At 46.9% G+C, this 22,208-nt stretch overlaps 1 protein-coding gene across 1 annotated transcript; it reads left to right on the top strand.

The window, feature by feature from the left end:
- Window positions 1-7,038: 7,038 nt before the first annotated feature.
- On the top strand, window positions 7,039-9,945 carry KRTDAP (keratinocyte differentiation associated protein; the record flags this gene model as incomplete). The annotated part of the gene is made up of 6 exons (XM_080703080.1): window positions 7,039-7,125; window positions 8,494-8,532; window positions 8,629-8,670; window positions 8,820-8,864; window positions 9,498-9,545; window positions 9,811-9,945. The coding sequence occupies 6 exons, from the start codon at window positions 7,039-7,041 to the stop codon at window positions 9,847-9,849; spliced, it is 300 nt and encodes a 99-aa protein (XP_080559206.1). The 3' UTR covers window positions 9,850-9,945.
- Window positions 9,946-22,208: the final 12,263 nt, after the last annotated feature.

Below are 22,208 nucleotides of genomic sequence, written 5' to 3'. Positions count from 1 at the left end.
AACCGAGGGGCATTCTACCTATGAGCTATACTCTAAGCCCTTTATATTTTTGTTCTGAAACAGTCTTACCAGTAAGTTGTTGAGGCTGGCCTCAAGCCCACAATCCTTGTCTCAGCCTCCCAAGTATAGGGATTAGAGTTGTGTACCACCATGCTAGGCTCCAACCTATACTGAGGATATAGATGTTTTGAACAACCCGTCATCATCATTTGGGTTGAAGTGTTTGGGAAGTTTGAAGATGGAGGGTCACAGCCATTACCCTATCTATCACATACAGTTCGGCCATTGAGTTTCCAGGGTGCAGAGGGAGGGATTCAGAAAGCATGTACTCCGCTAATGTACCAGTGAAAGAGTTGGAGGCTCTGGGTGCAAGCTCAGCCCAGGCTCATCATAAGCTGAGGAACCCCTGGGACAGAGCTGTAGAGTCTGTGTCTCATTGAACTGGTACAGCCTGCCCAGATTAAGAAGTACACACCAGTGTGCTCCCCTGACATTCGCAGACAGTTGGACGCACCCTGCCAGCCTAAGGTACTCCTCCCAGAGTGCACGCTCACCCCTTCATTATCCTTGGTTGTTGCCCCAACCTCCCTAAACTTATGGTCTCAAACAGTTGATGGATAAGGTAAAGGAACCTGCCCTCAAACTGACTTACGGGGGGCAACCTGATCGAACCCCCTGTCTGGGAGAAAAGCCAGACTACTTCCTTGCTAAACTTTTATTCTCACTTTTTTTTTTTTTGGAGATGTCTTCTATTTATTTATTTATTTATTTTTAATTTATTTATTTTTAATTAATTTATTATTTATTTATTTTTATTGATGCATGTAATCATATATCACATTGGCATACAAGACTTGAGAGGATATACAAGCACACATCATCCAATTAGCCCTCATCCAGCCCCCATCCCATTCCCTCCCCCTCCCTCGATCCCATCCTTGTTTGGTGATTAACTTTGATACATTTGTTTATGTACCTCCTGCGTTTTAAAGAGGCTCCATCCTCCCCTATTCCATACCCTCTGATTGGTCACTTTAATTGCTTCATTATAGGGCCCTTTCTATAGTTTGACCTCTTCCTGTTGCCCCTTTCCTCCTAGTTATTGCTGATTAGGGGAAGCATCTGGTTTTTATTTTCTGCGATATTTCTCTGTGCATGCTGCGTTGCAAATACCGATCCCACTCTTGATGGCCCCAGTAGTGGCCTGGCTACCCAGTGGACTGATCAGACCTCGCTGGCCCAAGCAGCGGCCTTGCCTCATGGGAGGCCCCGATTCTGGCCTCGCTGGCCCCTACACCGGCCTAACCCTTTGGCAGGCTCCAATCCCAGCCTTGGTGGCCCCAGCACCGGCCTAGCCTCAAGGCAGGCTCCATCCCACCGGCCTAACCCCTGGACAGACTCCTCACTACAAACTGTGGCTTTGTAGGGAGGGCATTGCAGTACCTCCTTTCAACCACAGGGGGGAGGATACAGGTCTTACCAGAGAAGACACTGAATCCTCACTGGTCATGCACAGCGGGAGGGATGGGAAACGGTTGAGAACTCAGGTCTCTTCAAGCCAGTGCCAGAGAAACTGAGGGGGAGCAGAGGTGCCTAATATGGTCCCGGACTGTTGGGGTGTTCCTGTCACGGGGCCAAGTAACATGTGAAGCAGGCTAAGGTCGTCTGGTGTGAGGGACCCTCCGGTGAAGGGCAGTTGCCCCTTTCTCTTGCTGTAGTGTCTACAGTGCTTCCTCAAGTCCTTTCATTTTCTTTATAGTCCTTTCTCCCACCCAGGAGGACTCCCTGCTCAGATCCTTGCACAAGCTCTTCATTCCTAGAACAAAACCCCAGCTCCTCATCCTGGCTCTGTGTCATCAGATTCTAGCCTCCCTCTCCAACAGCCATCCGAATGAGCTGGGCATGGTGGTGCACGCTTGTAATTCCAGTACTTGGGAAATTGAGACAGGAGGATCACAGGTTCGAAGCCAGCCTCAGCAGCTTAGTGAGGATCTTAGCAACTTAGTGAGACCCTGTTTCCAAATAGAATATTAAAAAAATAGGTGTGAGGGTATACCATGGAGGAGAAAGCCCCTGGGTTTCATCCCCAGTACCACAAAAAAAAAAAAAAAAAAAAAAAAAAAAGAAAGAAAGAAAAGAAAAGCCATCCGGCCTTTGCTGGGAAAGGTCCTCAGGGGATACTGATTGGTGTTTCCAGCCTCCGGATCCCAAGATCTGCAGAAGGCCAGTGCTTCAACTGCTTTCAGGACTAAATTCCTTTTTGTCCTCTTAAATTTTCATTTTTATTTACTTTCCTTCTCTTTTGCTTATTTCTTTTCAAATTTTTCCCATTTCTATTTAAAATTCCCTGCCCGGCCATCTTCGCCAAGGACCACCCTGTTTTCGTCACGGCACCTGCCGTTCTCTGACGTTACTGTATTTGTTTATTTCTTTCTTGTTAGATTGTGGTCTGTCTCCTTCACTGGAACATAAACTTCATAGGGCAGGCAGTTGGTCCATCTTGGCTTCCCCACACCAAGAGCTAAAGCAGCCACTGGATAAATATTTATGCATTAGTCACCAGGAGGTGAGAATGGAATTAAGTGGGATCAATCCAAGAAACCTTTTTGGGAGAGGTTTAAACAAAGGCACATTAGGGTAGGCGTTGAAGGAAGAAACAAGACCTGCTAGGCAATGTGGTTGGTTTCTCGGTGTGATAGCAATGCTGGCAGAGGGAAGAGGGAAGAAGGGACAGGAGGGATGTACTGAGTTCTACTTCCTGAGACCCCATGCCGGCTCCTGACTCCCCAGGCCTCAGCTCCCTTTCTCTTTGGGGAATCTAGGCTTTTCACCACACGTTCACCAATGTCCAGAGGACCCAGTGTTCATCCACACAAACTCTCTCCCGGTACCCCGGAGGCTGGCTCCCAGCCTCTATGTGCGGCCATGATGTAGCAATCAGGGCTGTGCCTCACCTCCTTCCCACACTCAAGTTCTGGCAGATTTGGGGTGGAGTGGGGGCAGGCTGGTGCCCAAACAGGAGTGTACCGGTGTTCTCAGAGAGGAAATGGGGAAGTCAACCAGACCCGGGATGGGGCGTTACAGAGCCAGTTTGTTTCTCTTGCTCTGTGTGATGCATGCAAAGCAAAGCTGAATCCTGGGCGGTTCCCTTGCCAACCACCTTCTGGACCTCTGTGACCTTCCCTCATTGGGAAATCTCGACCCCTCAGCCACACTTCCCCCACCTGCTCCACCATCCGACAGTGGACGCTTGGGAAACAAATTCACTGAGGCCGTGTAGATGGAGATGAAGAGGAACACGGACAGATGCTGGATTCTGAAGCCAGCACTTACAGTAAACATGTTACGATAACAGTGCCCCTGAGCCTCTCTGGGAAGGTGCCAAGTAGAAACCAATCGTAAGTCCAATACAATCAGCTTTTTTCTCTAGCATAGGAACAGATCTTCTTTGGTTGAGCACTGGAGTAAGTTGACTCCTGTTTAGAGGCATACTGCAAAAGGTATCTATCTTTAAAGGCTAGAACTTTCAACACTAGAACCAGAACTGAAGACTACCTTTAAACACATACTTGAGCCAGGCGTGGTGGCGCACGCTTGTAATCCCAGCATCTGGGGGACTGAGACAGGAGGATTGCAGTTCCCGGAACAGCCTCAGCTACTTAGTGAGGCCCTTTGTAACTCAGTGAGACTCTGCTTCAAAATAAAAACTAAAAATTAGGGCTGGGGATGTAGCTCAAAGGTAGAATGCCCTTGGGTTCTATCCCCAGTACCGCAACAAACAAACAAACAAACAAACAAACACACACACACACTTGATGCAGTGAGACGCTCATGATACAAGAGACATCTGGGAATGGAGGCGACCACGGGTTCGCTGTGGGCCCACACGCCTGAGTGCTGTTACCTCTTTCTTTTCATTTATGTTATGTAATTGAAAAATTTTTTTCATTACGAACATTTTTGCTACATCTTTCTTTTCATTTGCTAAGAGTGTATATAGTTCAGTATGAAGTGAAGCATGCCAAGGGATTTGTTCATGTATAAATGTTCCACTTTGAATCTCACCGTGATATATAGATGTATAATTACAATGCACCAATAAAAGTACACAAAAAGTGTATAGTTTAATTCATGTTAACAAATGTACACGTTTGGAGTTGCCACTGTGGCTATGTGGGCTGCACACCACAAGGGACATCTGGCAAGTGGGCCTAATGGGGGTTCAATGCAGTGTGCCCTCCACTTCCAGGGCAGAGGTCTAACTCACACAGCAGGACACGGGCTAGCCATGGCCCCTTGTAGGAGACTATTCCACAGTATGGAAAAGAGCAATACAGGCCCAGGCTGTAGAACCCCAGAGTCCTAATGCCGACCTTGTCTTATGTTGGCTGTGTGACCTTGGGTAAATTATTTAATGTATATCTCCTCTTCTTCCTCCTCCTCCTCTTCCTCCTCCTCCTCCTCTTCCTCCTCCTGTTCCTCCTTCTCTTTCTTCTTTTTTTTTTTTTGTGGTTCTGGAGATTAAACCCAGGGCCATTCTACCTCCAAGCTATGCTTTCACCCCTTTTAATTTCTTATCTGGAAACAGGGTCTTGCTAAGTTGCTGAGACCTGGAACGTGTGTCTCTCCTGTCTCAGCCTCCCAAGTACTGGAATTATTTAACTTTTATATACTGTGGTTCCCCTACCTGTGGAATGTGGATGATTATAGTGCTTACTACACAGGATTTCTGTGATACTTCAATGAGAACATGCATTTAGAGCATTCAGCACCAGGCCTGCCACATAGTAAGCCCTCAGTTAATTGGCTAACATTATTATTAGCACCATTAGATGGAAAAAAAAAACCAGTGGGAGTTCAACATGTTGCATAAGACCACATTCTAGAGCCCAAAAGATGTTTGATCATCTGTGTTTTGGAATTTCCATATCTGAACTGAAATTGAGTTCCTCCATTAGCATGTCTAAATGTAGTTGATTTGCATAATACCTGTTCTCTTTGTCTGATTCTTCATTCCTCCATTCCAGGAGGGGACCCTCTGCTGGCAGAATGGCGGTGGCATTTTCAGTCACTGTTAGCTAACTAGTAAGAATCCATTACACAGGAAAACTTGTGTCCTCCAGAAAAATCTTTTGGGCGGTGCTCAGTTATTGTCTGACTTGTCCCCTCCAGTAGCACCAGCTTTGCATGCCATCCGCGGCCACATGGCCACCTGTGCTTAATGAGTGCTTCTCGCACACTGTCCCCTCAGGTGGCTCTGAGAAGGGGCAGATGCCACTATACAATCGAGACTTCCTGAGGCTAAAGAGTGGCAAGACATCTGGCCCTGGGACGCGGGGACAGCATGGGGACTGAAGCGCTCAGCCTCTGGGGTTCAGACAGATTGCTCAATGACACCTAGCCCTCCCACCCAAGCTTGCTATCGATGTGCGTTGCATCAGGTTGTGAGAAGGCACCCACCCTCAGATAAGGGCTGGCTTTGCCCTGGCAGCACCAGCCCCTGTCCCAGCGCCTCCCAGTGACACCAGGAACAGGTTGGGCCACTTGAACCTCATTGTGGAGAAGGTTGCTTCATGAGGCTGTTTTGTCATCTGGGGGTGATCCAGATCCCAAGCTACGGGTGGGGTGTGAGATGGGATAAGGTCAATGAAACGGAGTAGGCACTCAAAGTTCAGGGTAACTAGACTCCACCTCTAATTGGGTATCTCTAACGTTTGCTTTTCCTTCTTTCCTGTTTCTCTATTCTTTGTCTTCTTAGGTCAAGATAGTCATTTTTCTGAGTACCCCAGAGTAAAAAGATGTGGCTCTTGGGTAATGGGAGGGGTCCAGGCTTCAAAGAGGAAAGTGCAGAGCGTGGCAGAAGGATGCTCGAATATAAACTTTTAACAAATTTTGAGTCTACCCATGTTTTGTGTAAGGTATGGTGCTAGGGGGATAGAAGGGTGCTTAAGATATAGTTCCTGTTGGGCATAGTGATGCGCGCTTGTGATCCCAGCATTCGGGAGGCAGAGACCTGAGGACAGCCTTGTCTACTTAGCAAAGCCCTTTGCAACTCAGTGAGATCCTGTTTCAAAAATAAAAAGACCAAAAAAATAGGGATGCTTGGAGGTACAAGGCCCCTGGGTTCCATCCCTAGTAACCCTCCCCCCACAAAGATATAGTTTCTGATCTCAAGGAACTTATATTCTGAGGGGAAAACGAGAGAAAAACATAGTTTATTTTAGGTACACAGAGAGAGATAAAAATGAATCCATATGGAAGTTTTGAGAGGGGAAAGGTGTGTGTGTGTGTGTGTGTGTGTGTGTGTGTGTGTGTGAGAGAGAGAGAGAGAGAGAGAGAGAGAGAGAGAGAGAGAGAGAGAGAGAGAGAGAAAGCGTGCGCGCCAGGGGATGGTGGGAGAAATCAGGGCAGCTACATCCTAGGTGGTTGCTGGGTTTTTCGAACTGGAAATGAGAGAAGGCACTTTAAGAATCAGGAAGGGCATGACCAGCTGGCTGGAGGGGGTGAGGAGCACATTTAGGAAGGAGTGCTTCTTAGCCAGAATACGGGATGTGTACGAAGGAAGGAAGGAAGGAAGGAAGGAAGGAAGGAAGGAAGGGCCAAAAAGTAGAAAGGCAGATTGAGGCCAGAGTATGGAACATCTTCAATACCAGCCTGTGTGAGGAATTCATAAACATCTGGTCAGGTGGGGGAAAGGAACCTGGAATAAGTGATAGAAGGGAAAGAGACCAAGACAAAAGGAGAGGTGGCTTGGCTGCTGCTGCCAATCTCTTGGGAGGACAGGTCCAACCTGTCTCCATCCCATCCCACTTGCATGAAGAGACCCATTGCAAGTGCCCGGGGCAGAATGTGAATTGAGAAATCAAAGGCAAATGGGGAACAGTCCATGCCTCCCCCTCCCAGAGCCCCAGGGGTGGGCGACGTGATCCAGGGGTGAGTCAGTGGGGTGGGGACCCCACTTCTGCTCATATCCACCTTCTTGGGAATATAAAGGGCAAGTGGTGAGGCTCCGCCTCAGAGCACCCCACACCTGGCACCATGAAGATCCCAGTTCTCCCTGCTGTGGTCCTTTTCTCTCTTCTGGCACTCCACTCCACCCAGGGGGCCAACCTGGGGAGTCCTGAGGTGAGCACATCACCTGCATTGGGTTTTTAAAAACGGTTTTCTGTTGCTGCTCTTATATTTGTTATCCACCCACTTCTCAGTTTCTTTACCTTCTATCCATGACAGAACACACGGCTCTTTGGGCTGTTGTCAGGAGCTGAATGATACTTGGGGCTCTGAGGAGGAGAGGTGGGAGGTGGGGGAGCATCCTGGAAGGCATTCAGGGACAGAGACACTTAGATTTCTGGAAGGGTTGGGAAAGTGTAGGGTGGAGGCTAGCTTACTGAATTTTGGGAGGAGATGGGTCTCGGGTGAATTGTCTGGGTTCAGCCAAATCTTGGCCTCCTTTAACCCTATGAACAGCGTCCAGGAGCTTGGAGGGTCCCCACTACCTCATGATCTAGACTTGGTATGGTCGAGTCCCCAGTCAGTGAGGAGCCCTGGGCCCTGCCCTATCTTATCCTAAGGTGGGAGGATATCATTTCTGGGTTTCAGAGTCTGAGATGGGGGTCTCATACTCCGTGGTGAGCATGGGAGCAAGGGGGCAGTGAGCAGGGCGGCTACTGGGGTCTCAGGTATAAGGGAGCAAACCTGTCCGGTCTAATGGGGGCAATCTTGACTCCCTCTGACTGCTGCTTGGTGTGAAAATGTGCCCAGTATGGCCAGAATTTTAGACATTTCAGGGGAAACTAGAAATTGGGGCTTATTTATGAATTCTTACTTATTAAATATGGTTTAATTCAAACTAAAAAGCCAAACAAATATGCCAAACCACTGTGAGAGCTAAGTATTTGGATCTAGCCCGGGGGCTCTGTGTTTGTGGCCTCTGCTATGGGAGGAAGGAATAAGGAAGTTGGTAAGGTGGGATGTGCTGAGGTCCCGGGACCCAGTAGAGGAGGGAAATGGAGACACCAGTGTTGGTGGCCATGAAATCACAAAGCGAACCAGCCTCAATCAATCGAAGATGAGTAGCTCACTTCAGTAATATGGCTCCCAATTGCAGGCTAATCTCCCCCACCCAGCTTCATGGGCTAAGTATGGGTGTTTCCAGAACACCCTGGATCAGTTACTCCTAGAATTAAGTCAGTTGCAGAACGATACCAACTTGTTCTTGGAAGAAGCCCAGTTGCCTCCACCCTAGACCTGGGTTTTGAGCTGCCTGAGCTACACCTGCCTTGCTTCAGTGCTCCTCCACACCCTGCACACCTGCCAACCATGTGCAGCACTGGAACAGAGTGGGCTGGCACCCCAGGGCCCACTGGTGGAGAGCGGCATGTGGCCGCCTGGGCTCCGGCCGGCAGACGAAGGCAGGTCTTACAGAGAGGGACGCGGGAGCAGCGCCTGCAGTGCCGTGATCGTTTGACTCTTGTTCTCCCTCTCCTCTTCCAGGAAGAAACTCCCATCAGTAACTATGTACCGGGATCGGAGGTAAACAATCTGTTTTCCCCTGTATTCGAGCCATGAGTGTGTCCCCTAGCTCTGTGTTTCTTAGCGACTTTCTTACCAACCCGCCTTTTTCCCTAGGCTGACAACCCTCAGTTCCTGAACATCGACAAGTTGCGAGCTGTAAGTATGATTCCCTAGTGCGGCCCCCGCGGGCACCCACATTATAGAGGAATTAAACCGCTTGTGCAGCTGCCAGGGTCCCTTCGTGTTTTCATGGGGTGGGACTAAGCTCCGTCTTCCCCTGGAATGACCCGCTCTTCTCTCTCCAGGCTTTTAAGGCTGATGAGTTCCTGAACTGGCATGCCATCGCTGAGGTGAGTGCTCGGGAGCCCGTGCTCCCTGGATCCCTGCCCTCTGTGAGGCCAGCAGACATCCTGCCCTGAGTTCCAAGTGTGAATAACCAACCACCTGCCTGGGTGCGGCCCAAGGGATTTTCAACCAGAGAAAGTTATCCAGGAGGGTGTCATGGCTATGCTGTATTTTCCTAAAATGTCCTAAACGTGGGGGGATAGAGCCACAGAGACAATTCCAGAAGAGGACCTTTATTAAGATTTTATTTGAATCCCCTTTTCCTCTATGAAGAGACTGAGGCTCACCCAAACTCAGGAGGTTGAGACAGAAATGACTTAGAGCTTCAGCTCCTGGCTGCCTTTGGTGTGACCTCACTCCAATGCTCTCAGGTCTCTGAGCCGCAGCTTCCCCTGGGATGTGGGGAGGACGACAGCACTTGCCTCAGAGGTTGCTGTGAGGCCCAAAGATCGCGCCTGCAGAGCAGCTAGTACTGAACAGACAGCATCCGGCCTCAGGGGACGTCGGCCGACGTCGGCCGTTACTGTAATTACAAAGCAACAGCACTGCCGTCGTGGTTTCAGGGAGCCCAAGCAGCGAGTGCTTACTGATCCCTGCTCACCTGACCTGTCGTACGACACTCTCATCTCTTCTTTTAGGCCTTCAAAAGGACATTTCCTTTCCTCAACTGGGATGCCTTTCCTAAGGTAAGAGTGGCTTCCATTAGGAGGCTAAGGAAGTTAGTGGGAGGAAAGGAGCAGAGGATGTCGGGGACCAGGGGTGGGACGGGAGGGTGAAAAGGAGCCTTACCAAGGCTAGGGGGGAGCGCAGCTATTTATTATGTGCAGAGGAGGACGGAACTGTAGCCTGGGCTGGGAACTTTTCCCCTCAATGCCCCATTCTATGCTGGCTTCCGGATGGGACTCCAGCAAGTGGGGGTCCCCAGTCTCACCATAACTCCTCTACTTGCAGCTGAAAGGAATGAGGAGCGCAAATCCTGATGCCCAGTGACCATTCCCTCCAAGACCCAGGACTGCCGACCCCCCTGGAAGAGGGTGCAGGGTGGGATCTGATCTCCATCCTCCTGTAACTCTTTCCTGGCTCCATAGTTCCAATAAAATGTTTCCCATCCGAACAGCTCCTGAATCTGCTTCTCTGTCCTTATTCCACTGGGCTGGAGTCAGGAAGCAAGGCCAGTAGGCAGAGACCTTGATTCTGAGGAGAGAGTAAGTAGGGAGGTGGGAAGAAACAGGGCGTACTGGCACTGTACCAGGCCCGCCATGCCTACCACACAGAAGCAACAGGTTTTGTACAAGACGCTGCTTATTCAAGACGCACCGATCTTAGGGAAACAGAAGACAAGTCTGCCACAAATCCACTTCCCTGAAGGTTTAGGGGTGTTTATGGGCTAAAGTAACGGGGCAGTCTGAGCCACGAGGAAGGTGACTAAAGATGAGAAAAAGGTCAAGTAATCAGTGGTTTGTGCATGTGTAATGAAACTTCATGGCTTTTCATAGACCGCATGATCAGAAGATGGCAGTGTTAGCTTGGCCGGCAGCTGGAGTTTTGGGCCCTCTGACACCAAGTGAAAGAGTGGGTGGCTTGTATTGGGTTGAGCTAGACAACACGATCTCCAAGTCCTCAAAGACACAATCTGAACAATCATTACCAAGGTGGCCATACACTGGAGGCGTTATCTACAGTAAAGCTAGCAGGTTCGGTAACTTTATTGTTCAACTAAGAGTGTTGTAAAACAGTGATGAAAGCAAATAACTACAGAGTGAAGCTAGAGGGCTTGATTAGGCTTTCCCTGGCTTCAAAACGAAGCATGTGCTCTTTGGTGTTTAAACTTCAAACTAAACTGGACAAGAGCTTGAGTTTTACAAGACAAACAATGCATCGATTTAATTATGAGCATTTGGTTACAAAAACAAGTCAGCAAGAGATACCCTCGCATCTTGGCTCCTTAGTCTTAGCTGACAGCCTTGAGGAGAATCAAGCTGTAAGTTTTAGATGCCCAAGAAATCAGATGTCCTCCCTGACCCATAGGTACCAGCACCTACTGCCTTCTGTGTAACAGAACTCATGGGATTTCAAGGCTCAGGACCTAGTATAAATCGTGTGCATGCATCTGAGATCCTATTTCTTGGAATTAGATGGGCTATAAATAAAGAAAACTGGTGCTGTAACCCTGGGCCTTTCTAGCCTTCGATTCTTTTTTTTTTTTTTTTTTTTTGCGGGTCTGGGGATGGAACCCAGGGGCATTCGACCTCCGAGCTACACCCCCTGCCCTATTTTTTATTCTTTATTTTGGAACCGGGTCTCACTGAGTTGCAGAGGGCCTCACTAAGTAGCTGAGGCTGTCCGCGAACCATGATCCTCCACATCTCAGCCTCCTGCATGCTGGGATTACAAGCGTGAGGCACCAGACCTGGCTAAGCCTTGGATTCTTTATCTATGAAATGAATGAGGAAGTAATCGAGAGTGATAAAAACAACCTTGTGGTGCTGTTATGAAGGTCTAGTGAGAATAGTATGTAAAGCCAGGCATATACTCCACACTTGCTTGTTCCCTCCTCTCCCCCAGTTTCAAGCACAGAGCTGCCAGGATGCCCCTGATCCATACACTCACTCATCCACCCACCATCCATACATCAACTGCGAAGACCCTGAAACACAGAATGAATTCAGTTTTATTTCCTGCCGATATATCCTGTATGGCCTGTTTACTGTACTTTCTTTCTTTATTTTAATTTTTGTGGTACTGGGGATTGAACCCAGAGGCATTCTACCTTTGAGCTATATCCCCAGCCCAATTTTATTTCTCACTGGAAACAGGGTCTCACTAAGTTGTGGAGAGCCTCATTAAGTAGCTGAGGCTGGCCACGAACCTGCAATCATCCTGTCTCAGCCTCCCATGTACTGGGATTACAAGCATGCACCACAATGCCTGGCTTTTTACTGTACTTTAAACGCTAAATTTGTCAGAATTATCTCTGGTTTCTTTTACTTATTTATTTTTTGTGGCACTGGGGGTAGAACCCAGGGGCTTTTCTACCTCTGGGCTATACTCCCAGACCTATATTATATATATTTGGGAACAGGGTCTCACTAAATTGCTGAGAGCCTCACTAAGTATCTGAGGCTGACTTTGAACCTGTGCGATCGATCCTCCTGCCTCAGCCTCCCAAGCGCTGGGATTACAAGCATGTGCCACCACGCCCAGCACTCTGGTTTCTTTTAAAAATTGGGAAATATAGAGAACTATGGACTTGTATGGGCTTTAAGCCAAGTAGCAGCTGCCCTCTATACGTAGGACAGGGCTTTCACCTGGTATTGCCCTTAGGCCTTTATAAACGACCGACTGTAAACTGTGGTCTAAAGCTTAAAGGAGGTGAACTATAAGAGAAATCAAGCTTGGTTCTTCCTTGAAGGAACTTACAGACTAGATGAACAGAACCTGCGAATGTTGCTTGTACTATTCCTTCTGGCCAATTAACAGTAACACAAAGGAGAGGAAAACCTACAGATGGATGACTAGCAGAGAAGAAAAAAATTGGAGACTAATGAAATTAAACTAAGACCATCGGTTAAAATACTGAACAAAAATTAAGCACTCACAAATTGGGTGATAAAAAATGGAGCAGAGGCTGGGTGTGGTGGCGCACGCTTGTCATCCCCGTGCTTGGGAGGTGGAGACAGGAGGATCTCGCAGGTTCGAAGCCAGCCGCGCTGGCTTAAGGGACCGTGTTTCCAAATAAAAATATAAAAAATAGGTCTGGGAGTGTAGTCCTGAGGTAGAAGGGTTTCCGGAAACCTCAGCACCACCACCACCACCAACAAAACAAAAACAAACAAAAACAACCTTCTACCTCCTGTGAATGTCATTCTATTCCTGAGAGACACCCCAGCCTGATATTATTTCTTATTTGGAAACAGGGTCTCACCAAGTTGAGGAGGGCCTTGCTAAGTTTCCGAGCCTGGCTTAAAACCTGCAATCCTCCTGTCTCAGCCTCCCAAGTACTAGGATTACAAGTGTGTGCCACCAGGCCTGGCTACAGGAAGGATTTTAAAAGGCCTTCTGTGAGGTGGTGGGGGAGATAAACAGGAAGGTGAGAGACTGGTGGTGCCAGGAAATCACCACCATCCCAGAAATAACAATTCAAAGGATCAAAGGATCAAAATTGTTCAAAGCCATTGGTTCCCCCAAACTCAATTCTGACCAATCACAAAGGAGCAGATGGGAAACCTCAGTAAGGTTTAAAAGCCCACCTCCCAAGAGCTTCAGGGGTCATTCTCTTTCTGGCTTCTCCGTGTGTGTGTGTGTGTGTGTGTGTGTGTGTGTGTGTGTGTGTGTGTTGCTTTGTTTTCTATCTTTCCTTGACTTAAAATAAACTTCCATATTTCTAAACTCTTCACGAGTCCTTGAACTTCATTCATTGAAATCCACAGGACAAGAACCCTGTAAGAGGAGACACCCCCATTTCAGCCATGGTGCATTGGCCAGGAAAGATGAAAGGCTTAGTGAATTAAACACCACTTTTTCTTCTGGCGCTCCTGCCGTTCATTCTTACAGGCTCAGATCAGGCAGTTTCATCCCTGTGCTGTGCCTCTTAAAATAAGAGCCAGCAAGGCACAGCAGCTGGGGCACTAATGTGTGTAGGAGGCAAAACAGAGCAACTAAGCAAAAACCCCAAACCAAAAAAACAGAAAGGCCCTGCTACCACCACCGCTGCTGCGGCTGCTGGCTAAAAGATGGAGAATCACGTGATGCTGGCACTGCGTTATTCCATGGCACTGGGGCACCAAACCACTTGAACGTGGAGGGCAAAGCCATTTCCCCACCGGCTGATGTACTGATGCCATCAGTGGCAAGTGGAGCAGTTGACATAAAGGGTGTGACCCACTCTAGTTCCTTGTGTGTGACGCTAAAGTCAGGCAGGAACACACACAGAGGAATTCAATTGGGTAGACACAGTCCCATGCGGGTGTGCAGATGCAGCTGTGCAAGGGGGTCAGAGTGCATGCGGGTTACCATCAGTCCCTGGGTAGGGGACTCCAGCTCTGGTCCCAGCTGCAGTTAGAAAGGCACTTCTGGCCGGGCGTGGTGGTGCACGCTCGTAATCCCAACATTTGGGGGACTGAGACAGGATCACCATTCGCGGCCAGCCTCAGCTAACTTAGTGAGGCCCTTTGCAACTCAGTGAGACCCTGTTTTAAAATAAAGAACAAAAAATAGAGCTGAGGGTGTAGCTCAGAGGTGGAATGCCCCTGGGTTCAATCTCCAATACTAAAAATAAAAAATAAAAACAAGGCACTTCTAACCTAGCTGACTTTGCATAATGGATGGTGACGGCAGCATGTTGTCTAAGCTAATCAGAACTAGAGGTGAAAAAGAACAGTGACTTGGTTGACCTGGATTCTCTAAAAATTTGGGATAGATACCATTGGCCAGTTTCTGGCCATGGGAGGGAGATTTTAAGCCTCTCCATGCCATGTGGTGTGGCAGGAAAGAGAAGAAAGAAAGCTCTCCACCACCTCAACTTTAATATGCATGAGAAGGGAGAGGTTTGCTTTAAAATCACCCCTCTCAGCCCACCTGCACGCTGACTCTGGGAGGGGTAAACTACCCCTTACTTGGTGTGACTGATGACATTTCACACCTAGCCTTTGAGGCGGCTGGTCAAACTCACAAATAACTTCTGCTCTGAGTAGATAATGTTTAAATGTTTCTTATAAAGGCCTGTAAGATAATTCTAATTTTTTTTTTTTTTTTTTTTGCAGGTCTGGGGCTGGAACCCAGAAGTATTTGACCTCTGAGCTACACCCCCTGCCCTATTTTTTTTATTCTTTATTTTGAAACCGGGTCTCACTGAGTTGCAGAGGGCCTCACTAAGTAGCTGAGGCTGTCTGTGAGCCATGATCCTCTGGTCTCAGCCTCCCGAATGCTGGGATTACAAGCGTGCGCCACCATGCCCGGCTGATAATTCTATTTTCTAATGTGGTTTTTTCTCTTACACTCTGAAAGCCAATTCTAGGTTTCTAGAGCTGTATTATATTGTATTCTGGCAAGAAAAAAAAGTAAGTTTTCTTATGTAAGCACCTATACAAATTTACAGCAAAATATAACTTTTACTACAGGTACTACAGCTGTTAAATTTTTTGAGCTCATGGATTTTTATAAATTCACCTGGATTTATGTGCATATATTTTTTCTGTTCTGATTTATTTTTGTTTTGTCTAACTAGAGGCTTTCCGTGTCTATTTTTTTTTTTTACTCCTCCTCCTGCAGCTAGTCAATTCAATTCAATTCAATTCAATTCAATTCAATTCAATTCAATTCAATTCAATTGAATAGCTACTCAGCAGCTATTCAAGGATTAATTATACTCTCTTGTCCTCTACACGTTTGTGGTGCTAGGTGTATATACTGTCTACATAGTACCCCAAATTGGCATATTAAATTAACGCTCATAAAATTAAAAAAATCAAATGCCTCTGAGTTCACATGACTTAAATCTAACAACTGGGTAAGTTTAAGATTTGTTTATGAGATTAAAGTAAAAATATCCTTAAAATTACTAACATATAACTGGGTGTGGCGGCACATGGTTGTACTCTCAGTACTTGGGAGGCTGAGACAAGAGGATCACAGGTTTGCAGTCCTCCTTAGCTATTTAGTGAGGCCCTCTACAACTTGGTAGACCTTGTTTCAAAATAAAGAATAAAAAATAGGGCTGAGGGAGTAGCTCAGAGGTAGAATACCCCTCGCTTCAATCCTCCAATATTAAAAAAAAAAAAAAAAAAAAAAAAAAAAATATATATATATATATATATATATATATATATATATATCCGGGCGTGGTGGCATACGCTTGTAATCCCCAGGCTTGGGAGGCGGAGACAGGAGGATCGTGCAGGTTCAAAGCCAGCTGCGCTGGCTTAAGAGACCCTGTTTCCAAATAAAAATATAAAATAGGTCTGGGAGTGTAGCCCGGAGGTAGAAGGGCTTCCAGGAACCCCAGTACCACCAAAAAAAAAAAAAAAAAAAAAAAAAAAATTACCAACACATGTCTTTTTTTCTTAGGTAAATAGTCAAGATTATATTTACCTCTGTAGGATGTTTGCAAGTACAATGTTTATTGCTTTTGAGGTTTTTCTCTGGCAGGGAAAATTTTTTAAGACACTAATGACATTTATGTCTTGATTTTCAGGGATAATCTATAATTTAATTATTAAATTAAATGTGTAAATAAAAATAAAATTAATGCTTTCAAATACTTTTGGCTTTATAGATTCTAGAATAGCATTTGATTCTATTATGTGTGCTTCTGAATTGTTGGTATATAGAATAGCTTTATTTTTGCGTCTTTACTAGAAGACAAGAAAGGTTGCCGGAAATCAGGGTTCAGGTCAATGTGTAATTCTGTATACATTGCTTTTATGGGAACAACTGTCTATTCTTTTACCTGAGTACCCTAAAAATTTAGAGCTAATGATCAGACCATTAAAACAATCCTTAACAATCTTTAGCCTATAGAGCTGTATGGGGATTTTCAAACTCTCTAAAAAGAGAAGACAAACTTTATTGGTTCAGATGCTGGACATTCCGAGTTTCATTTCCTTACTGGCCATTGTCCTGGAAAAACTAAACACAGATGGACTAAGTGTACCAGTATTGTGAAGAGGTATCAAAATGTATTAATGTACCAGTATTGGAAAATATTTTCAATTTTCAAAACATATCTGAAAATAAGTTCGGTAGAAAAAAGCCAGGAGCTTCAAGGAAAGGGCTGCAGATTTCCAGGCACCAAGGATAATTAGTGAGAGAATAGAAAAAGCCCAAAAGCCTAGGGTCTTTTTACATTTCTAAGAGAAACGGACTTCCTCAAGAATGTGGGGGAATCCCAGACTCCCAGTAAGTAAGGAATACATTTTAGAGTGTAACAAAAGGCATACGGTCTGTGCAGGAGACAGAGCAGGTCATCTCCACCTCAAAAGAACTGCCCCCCCCCCCCCGGAGATCTAGTCAGGTCAGAAGACTGGTTATAAAATACTCTGTATCCAGAAATCTTCGGTGACTTCTTTTCAAGTCAACCCCCTATACTATTTTGGGTGTAGGGCTGTATTAATCTATATTCGATCTTTCTATCTTTGTAACGATAAAATGTATGCTTGCAAAGTTTGGACTAGAGTTGTCTATACCTGGTTCAGAATAAGAACCCACAGTTACATTTCTCTCTCTCACTGGAACAGTTTCGGGAGCCCAACAGGGTCCCCGGAACAGTTCCCCAACCATAACACTAAGGATACTTCCTTTTGACAACAAAAGAAAGTCAGAGGCAAGCAGGAATATGTGCTGCGGCTACTCCAGCACATTTGTGCCAGTGGCTGGAAACAGGTGCTGGCCCCGTGTCTCACTGACATTCATCACCGATGCATCGCATATGCATCTGGTAGTCATAACTAGGTGCCAGTCCATATCATGCTGATAAGCATGGGTAAGTCCAGGAAACACACTCTCTTATGGCCAAGCATGAATGGGAGCCAGATTCACTCTCCCAGGGGATGCCCTGGGACCAATCTGACAGTGGGAGAGGTTACGGATGTCTCTTTTCTCCTTTGTCTTTCAGATGGGTAACAGCCCATCTGCCAAGCATGCCAGCACCCTATTGAGTTGCATATTAATGATCTGGAGATCTGTTGACCCCCAGACACTAAAGAAAAATACCTAGTCTTTTTCTGTGCCTGAGTTTGATAATATGAATTAAGAGACAGAGTAGATGGCCACCAGAGCGAAATGGAAACAATGACAGTATTTTGCAGCTGGATCTGCTTTGCAGAGGAAAGAAAGAGGGTCTGAAGTCTAAAAAGTGAAGGAAAATCCAAAGCGATGCAAGCAAGGTAAATCAGATGTGGCCCTTTTGGCCACACTGACTGATAAATAGTTGCCATACCACCAGTGCCCCAAAAGACAAAAGGAAACCCAATAAATAAAAGGAGGTATTTGTAGGCATGAGGGATTTTTTTTTTTCTGGTACTGGGGATTGAACCCAGGAGCATACTACCTCCAAGCTCCACTCCAACATCTATTTTTAAATCTTTATTTAGAAACAGGGTCTCACTAAGTTGCAGAGAGCCTCACTAAATAGCTGAGGCTGGCCATGAACCTGTGATCCTCCTAACTCAACTTCTAAAGTACTGGGATTACAAGTGTGTCCCCAGCAATCCTGTTTCAAAATAAAGAATAAAAAAACCCCCAAAAAACAAAAAACAAAAAAACAAAAAACCGAAAACCTGGTTGGAATGGAATAAAAGAACTTGTGATTGCCATGGTCCTGACCATCAAGTGAAACTGAAAATGCTCGGTGGATTAAAGCTGGAGAAACTGAAGTCGCTTGTGAATTTATTGCTATTGAAGAATTTTCCAGCCGGGCGTGGTGGCGAATGCCTGTAATCCCTGCGCTGGGGAGGCTGAGCCAGGAGGATCGCGCAGGTTCGAAGCCAGCCTCAGCTACTTAGTGAGGCTCTCAGCAACTTAGTGAGACCCTGTTTCCAAATAAGGTATAAAATAGGTTTGGAGTATAGCCCGGAGGTAGAAAGCTCCTTGGTTCCACCCCCAGTACCAACACACACACACACACACACACACACACACACACACACGAATCTGACAAATGTGCCCAATTTATATCATTATTTTCTCACAACAGTCTTCAAGGTATAATAAAATGAAAAAAAAAGTGGCAGAACAATATGTTGTTGTATAGCTAAAAAAAGATATGATACAAATATATATTTTTATATGCAAAGAGTGTCTGGAATAAAACTCAAGAAGCAACAGTGATCGCGTCTGGGGGCGATTTTATGAAAAAATTTTTTTTCTTATCATGTATCCATTACAAATTCAAAACAATAAGCTAAAAGCTAAAGCTCCCTACTAAAGCAAACAAACACAAGAGATTCTTTGCATTTTAAAGTAGAAAGGCCTAGTCTATGAAGTGGGAGAGTTGGTTACCTTTGAATGATTGAATGACATTCTACCTCTGAGCTATACCTTCAGCCCTATTTTTTATTGTTAATTTTGAAACAAGTTTTCTCTAAGTTGTGGAGGGCTTCATTTTACAAATGTAAAGACACTAGAAACCAAAACAAACTCATTGCTCATCGTGGAAGGCTGCTGGGAACCAACTCTTTTTGAAACTTGATAAAGGGAATAAATCAGCTGCATGTGGCGGCACATGCTTGTAATCCTAATTTTTGGGAGACCGAGATAGGAGGAATGCAGGTTTGGGGTTGTCATGGGTCAGCAGGGTAACTTCTGTGGGTTCTTGGTTTCCATGGTGAAAAAAATATCAACATGAGCCAGTTAGAGATAAAGGCAGATGATTGGTCGGGTCCTCCAGAAGTGACCAGGTGGGGACAGGAGGCAGAACCCTGGAAGTGGAGATAGCGCGAGATATCGTGAGAGTGCAGATGCCTCGAGACTCCAAACTTCGCGAGACTACAGATGTTGCGAGAGAATCGGCATTCCCATGCTTATTCCCCCCACCCCCCCACCCCCAATACCCGCTTAAAAGCAAGATCATTTCTGCCCGCTATGTGGGCAACTCAGCGGCCGATCTGGACTACTCACGACTCTCCAGGCGGATGGCTCCTCGGTCCTTCCCCGACCCGTTGACCTTGCCCCGAACCCCCAATCCTGAAGGTGCTGAGTTCTTTCAGATTAAAGCAGATTTTTGTTACCTTAGTGGATGCTTTGCATCCTTCGCGGTCTCCCCAAACCCCAACACCCCCAGTTCAACTTTTCAACTGGTGCTGACCTCGGGAGGATTTTTGGTCCCTCCCTTTTTTTCTCTCTTTTTGAGCCCTGGACTCTCTGACCCACCAGTGGCTCGACCATGCGGTCCCACGCTGCTGCTCGGTTTGCAAGTGCAGCTCCGTTAGCGCCACCACTTGCAGGCTCTGTGAGGTCGCAGCAGGCGCCGCCAGCCGCCCTGCGCAAGGCTTGGCTTGTAGGTGCAGCTCTACCTGCTGCCACCGCTCCGTTCCACCCACCCTGAGTCAGGCGCCAGCTCCGCTTGCCAGCCGTTTTGATTCTGCCTGCCGCCAGCCTCCAGCTGCCAGTGCCACCCACAACAGGCACCTCTGCCGCACTCCCTGGTGGCGCTGCGCCCCAGCCCCACAGCTTCTCAGCGCTTCTGCCACAGCTGGTGCTGGCTGGCAGCACTTCACTCCAATAAGCTTCCTCCCCTTCCCGTGGAGCAGGTTCTGGCTTCTTGCCCCTCCTGGGCTTGGGCCTACTGTAAGTAAAATTCAAACGTTTGGTGTCCGTTGTCCCCAGGGTGACCAGGTCACCCTTCAGTCATGTAAAGAGAGTGGAGACATCCTTCTTGACCCCGACCTCCGTTATTGGACGTTCAGCAGGATTATCAGGGATGCCTGTTTCCTGGTTTTTGTTCTTGCCCGCGAACCAATTATGGGGAGCCAATCCTCCAAAATAGATTGCCAGTCCCCACTAGGTCGTGTTTTTATTAATCTCCAAACTCTGGGTTTGGCCAGGGAATTGTGTCCGGAGCAGCTCATTTTTTTCTGCACAAAGGTCTGGCCTACTTACGAGTTAGGTAATGGTTCATGGTAGCTGGAATTTGGTAGTCTAGATTTTAGGATATTGACTGATCTCAGTAAATTTTGCAAACGGTGTGGGAAATGGTTGGAAGTGCTTTATGTGCAAGCTTTTCTTTGAATGCATTCCTGACTTTCCCTCCCCCCACTCCCCCTACCCCGCTCTACTGCTTGAGTCATACTGGCTGGGGAATCCTGCCAGTCACAGTTGCCATCTTGGTCAGCACATGGTAGCTCACAGGCGCCACCTGGTGGTCTATCTGTGTTACCGACCCAGCTGAGTTACAGGCCCCATTTTCTGAGGACCCTGAGCCACAAGATCTCTCCTCACCATCTCGCCACCATCCTATTCTGGGGCAGCCTCCCACTCTAATCCCCCCCCCCATGCTCCCTTAAAGAACCAACTCAGGAGGCTTTTACCCTCTATACTCTCTTAGATACATCTACGAGGCGGGATCTGTGGTACTGGAAAGTGATTTTATTGGGCAATCAGCTCCTGATATTCAGAAAAATATTTAAAAAGGCTGAGGATGGTCCTCAAATGTGGTATTTAAAGTTTTTAATTCCAGAGAGGAACAGGTGGGGGTGGAGTGTAAACTCTGACTTTGCCAGAAGGCAGATTTGCAGGCCTGAGCCCTGGTAGCTGCCCTATGGGCCAGCGGAGGAGGCTCAGCCCTCCAGGTGATGAGTGGAGGACAGCAGTGACAACTACCTCCGGGAGCCTGTTTTAAATGTGGACTCAATGGTCACTGGGCCCGTAGCTGCCCTCAGTCGCGTCCACCAACCAGGCTGTGCCTGGCATGTGGCCAGGAGAGAAACTGGAAAAGTGAGTGCCCTTGGAAAAGCGGTGGGCCCTAGGTGCCTCAACACAGGGGTACTATCCTTCCAGACTAGGCCCTTCTGCTGGCACTACTTGGCCTGGGTGAAGACTGACAGCTCCTGGATTCTTCAACCTCCATCATGCTTGCCAGCCCAGGGTAACTCTCAGGGTAGCAGGTAAGCCAATTTCTTTTTTGGTTGCCTACTCAGTCCTTCCATCCTTTTCAGGTCCTTGTTTTCCTTTTCTGATCTCGGTACAGGGGATTGATGGCAAGCCCTCTTGCCCATGTACTACAGGCCCTCTTTTACAGGACAAAATTGTTCAGCATGGTGGCCAGTGTTCTATGTTCAGACATCATCTCTGGATTTGGACTCCCAAATTCCTTACAGTCTGATAATGGACCAGCTTGCTTGCTTGCTTTCTTTCTTTCTTTCTTTCTTTCTTTCTTTCTTTCTTTCTTTTTTTTGGTGGTACTGGGTTTCCTGGAAGCCCTTCTACCTCCGGGCTACACTCCCAGACCTATTTTTACATTTTTATTTGGAAACAGGGTCTCCTAAGCCAGCGCATGCAGCTGGCCTCGAACCTGCGCGATACTCCTGTCTCTGCCTCCCAAGCGCGGGGATTACAAGCGTGCGCCACCACACCCGGCGTGGACCAGCTTTATTTCTAAGGTTACTCAACAGGTGGCACAAGCCCTTGGCATTTTTTTGAAGCTCCACATCTCATATCGACCACAGTCATCAGGAAAGGTACAAAAAATGAATGGGATTCTTAAAAACCATGTAACAAAACTCTCTCTGGAGCTGCCTACCACTAGCTCTGGCCTGTGTGAGGGCCACCCCTTGAAGTCACACCTTCATGAGCCCCTTTGAACTGCTGTAATGTCGCCCTATTTTCCTTTTTCTTCTTTCTTTCTTTCTTTCTTT

The sequence above is a fragment of the Muscardinus avellanarius genome (genome assembly GCF_963383645.1).
Source record: "Muscardinus avellanarius genome assembly, chromosome: 10".
Lineage (NCBI taxonomy): Eukaryota > Metazoa > Chordata > Mammalia > Rodentia > Gliridae > Muscardinus > Muscardinus avellanarius.
Note: the sequence above shows the minus strand (reverse complement) of the source record. Positions and strands in the feature narration are given on the sequence as shown.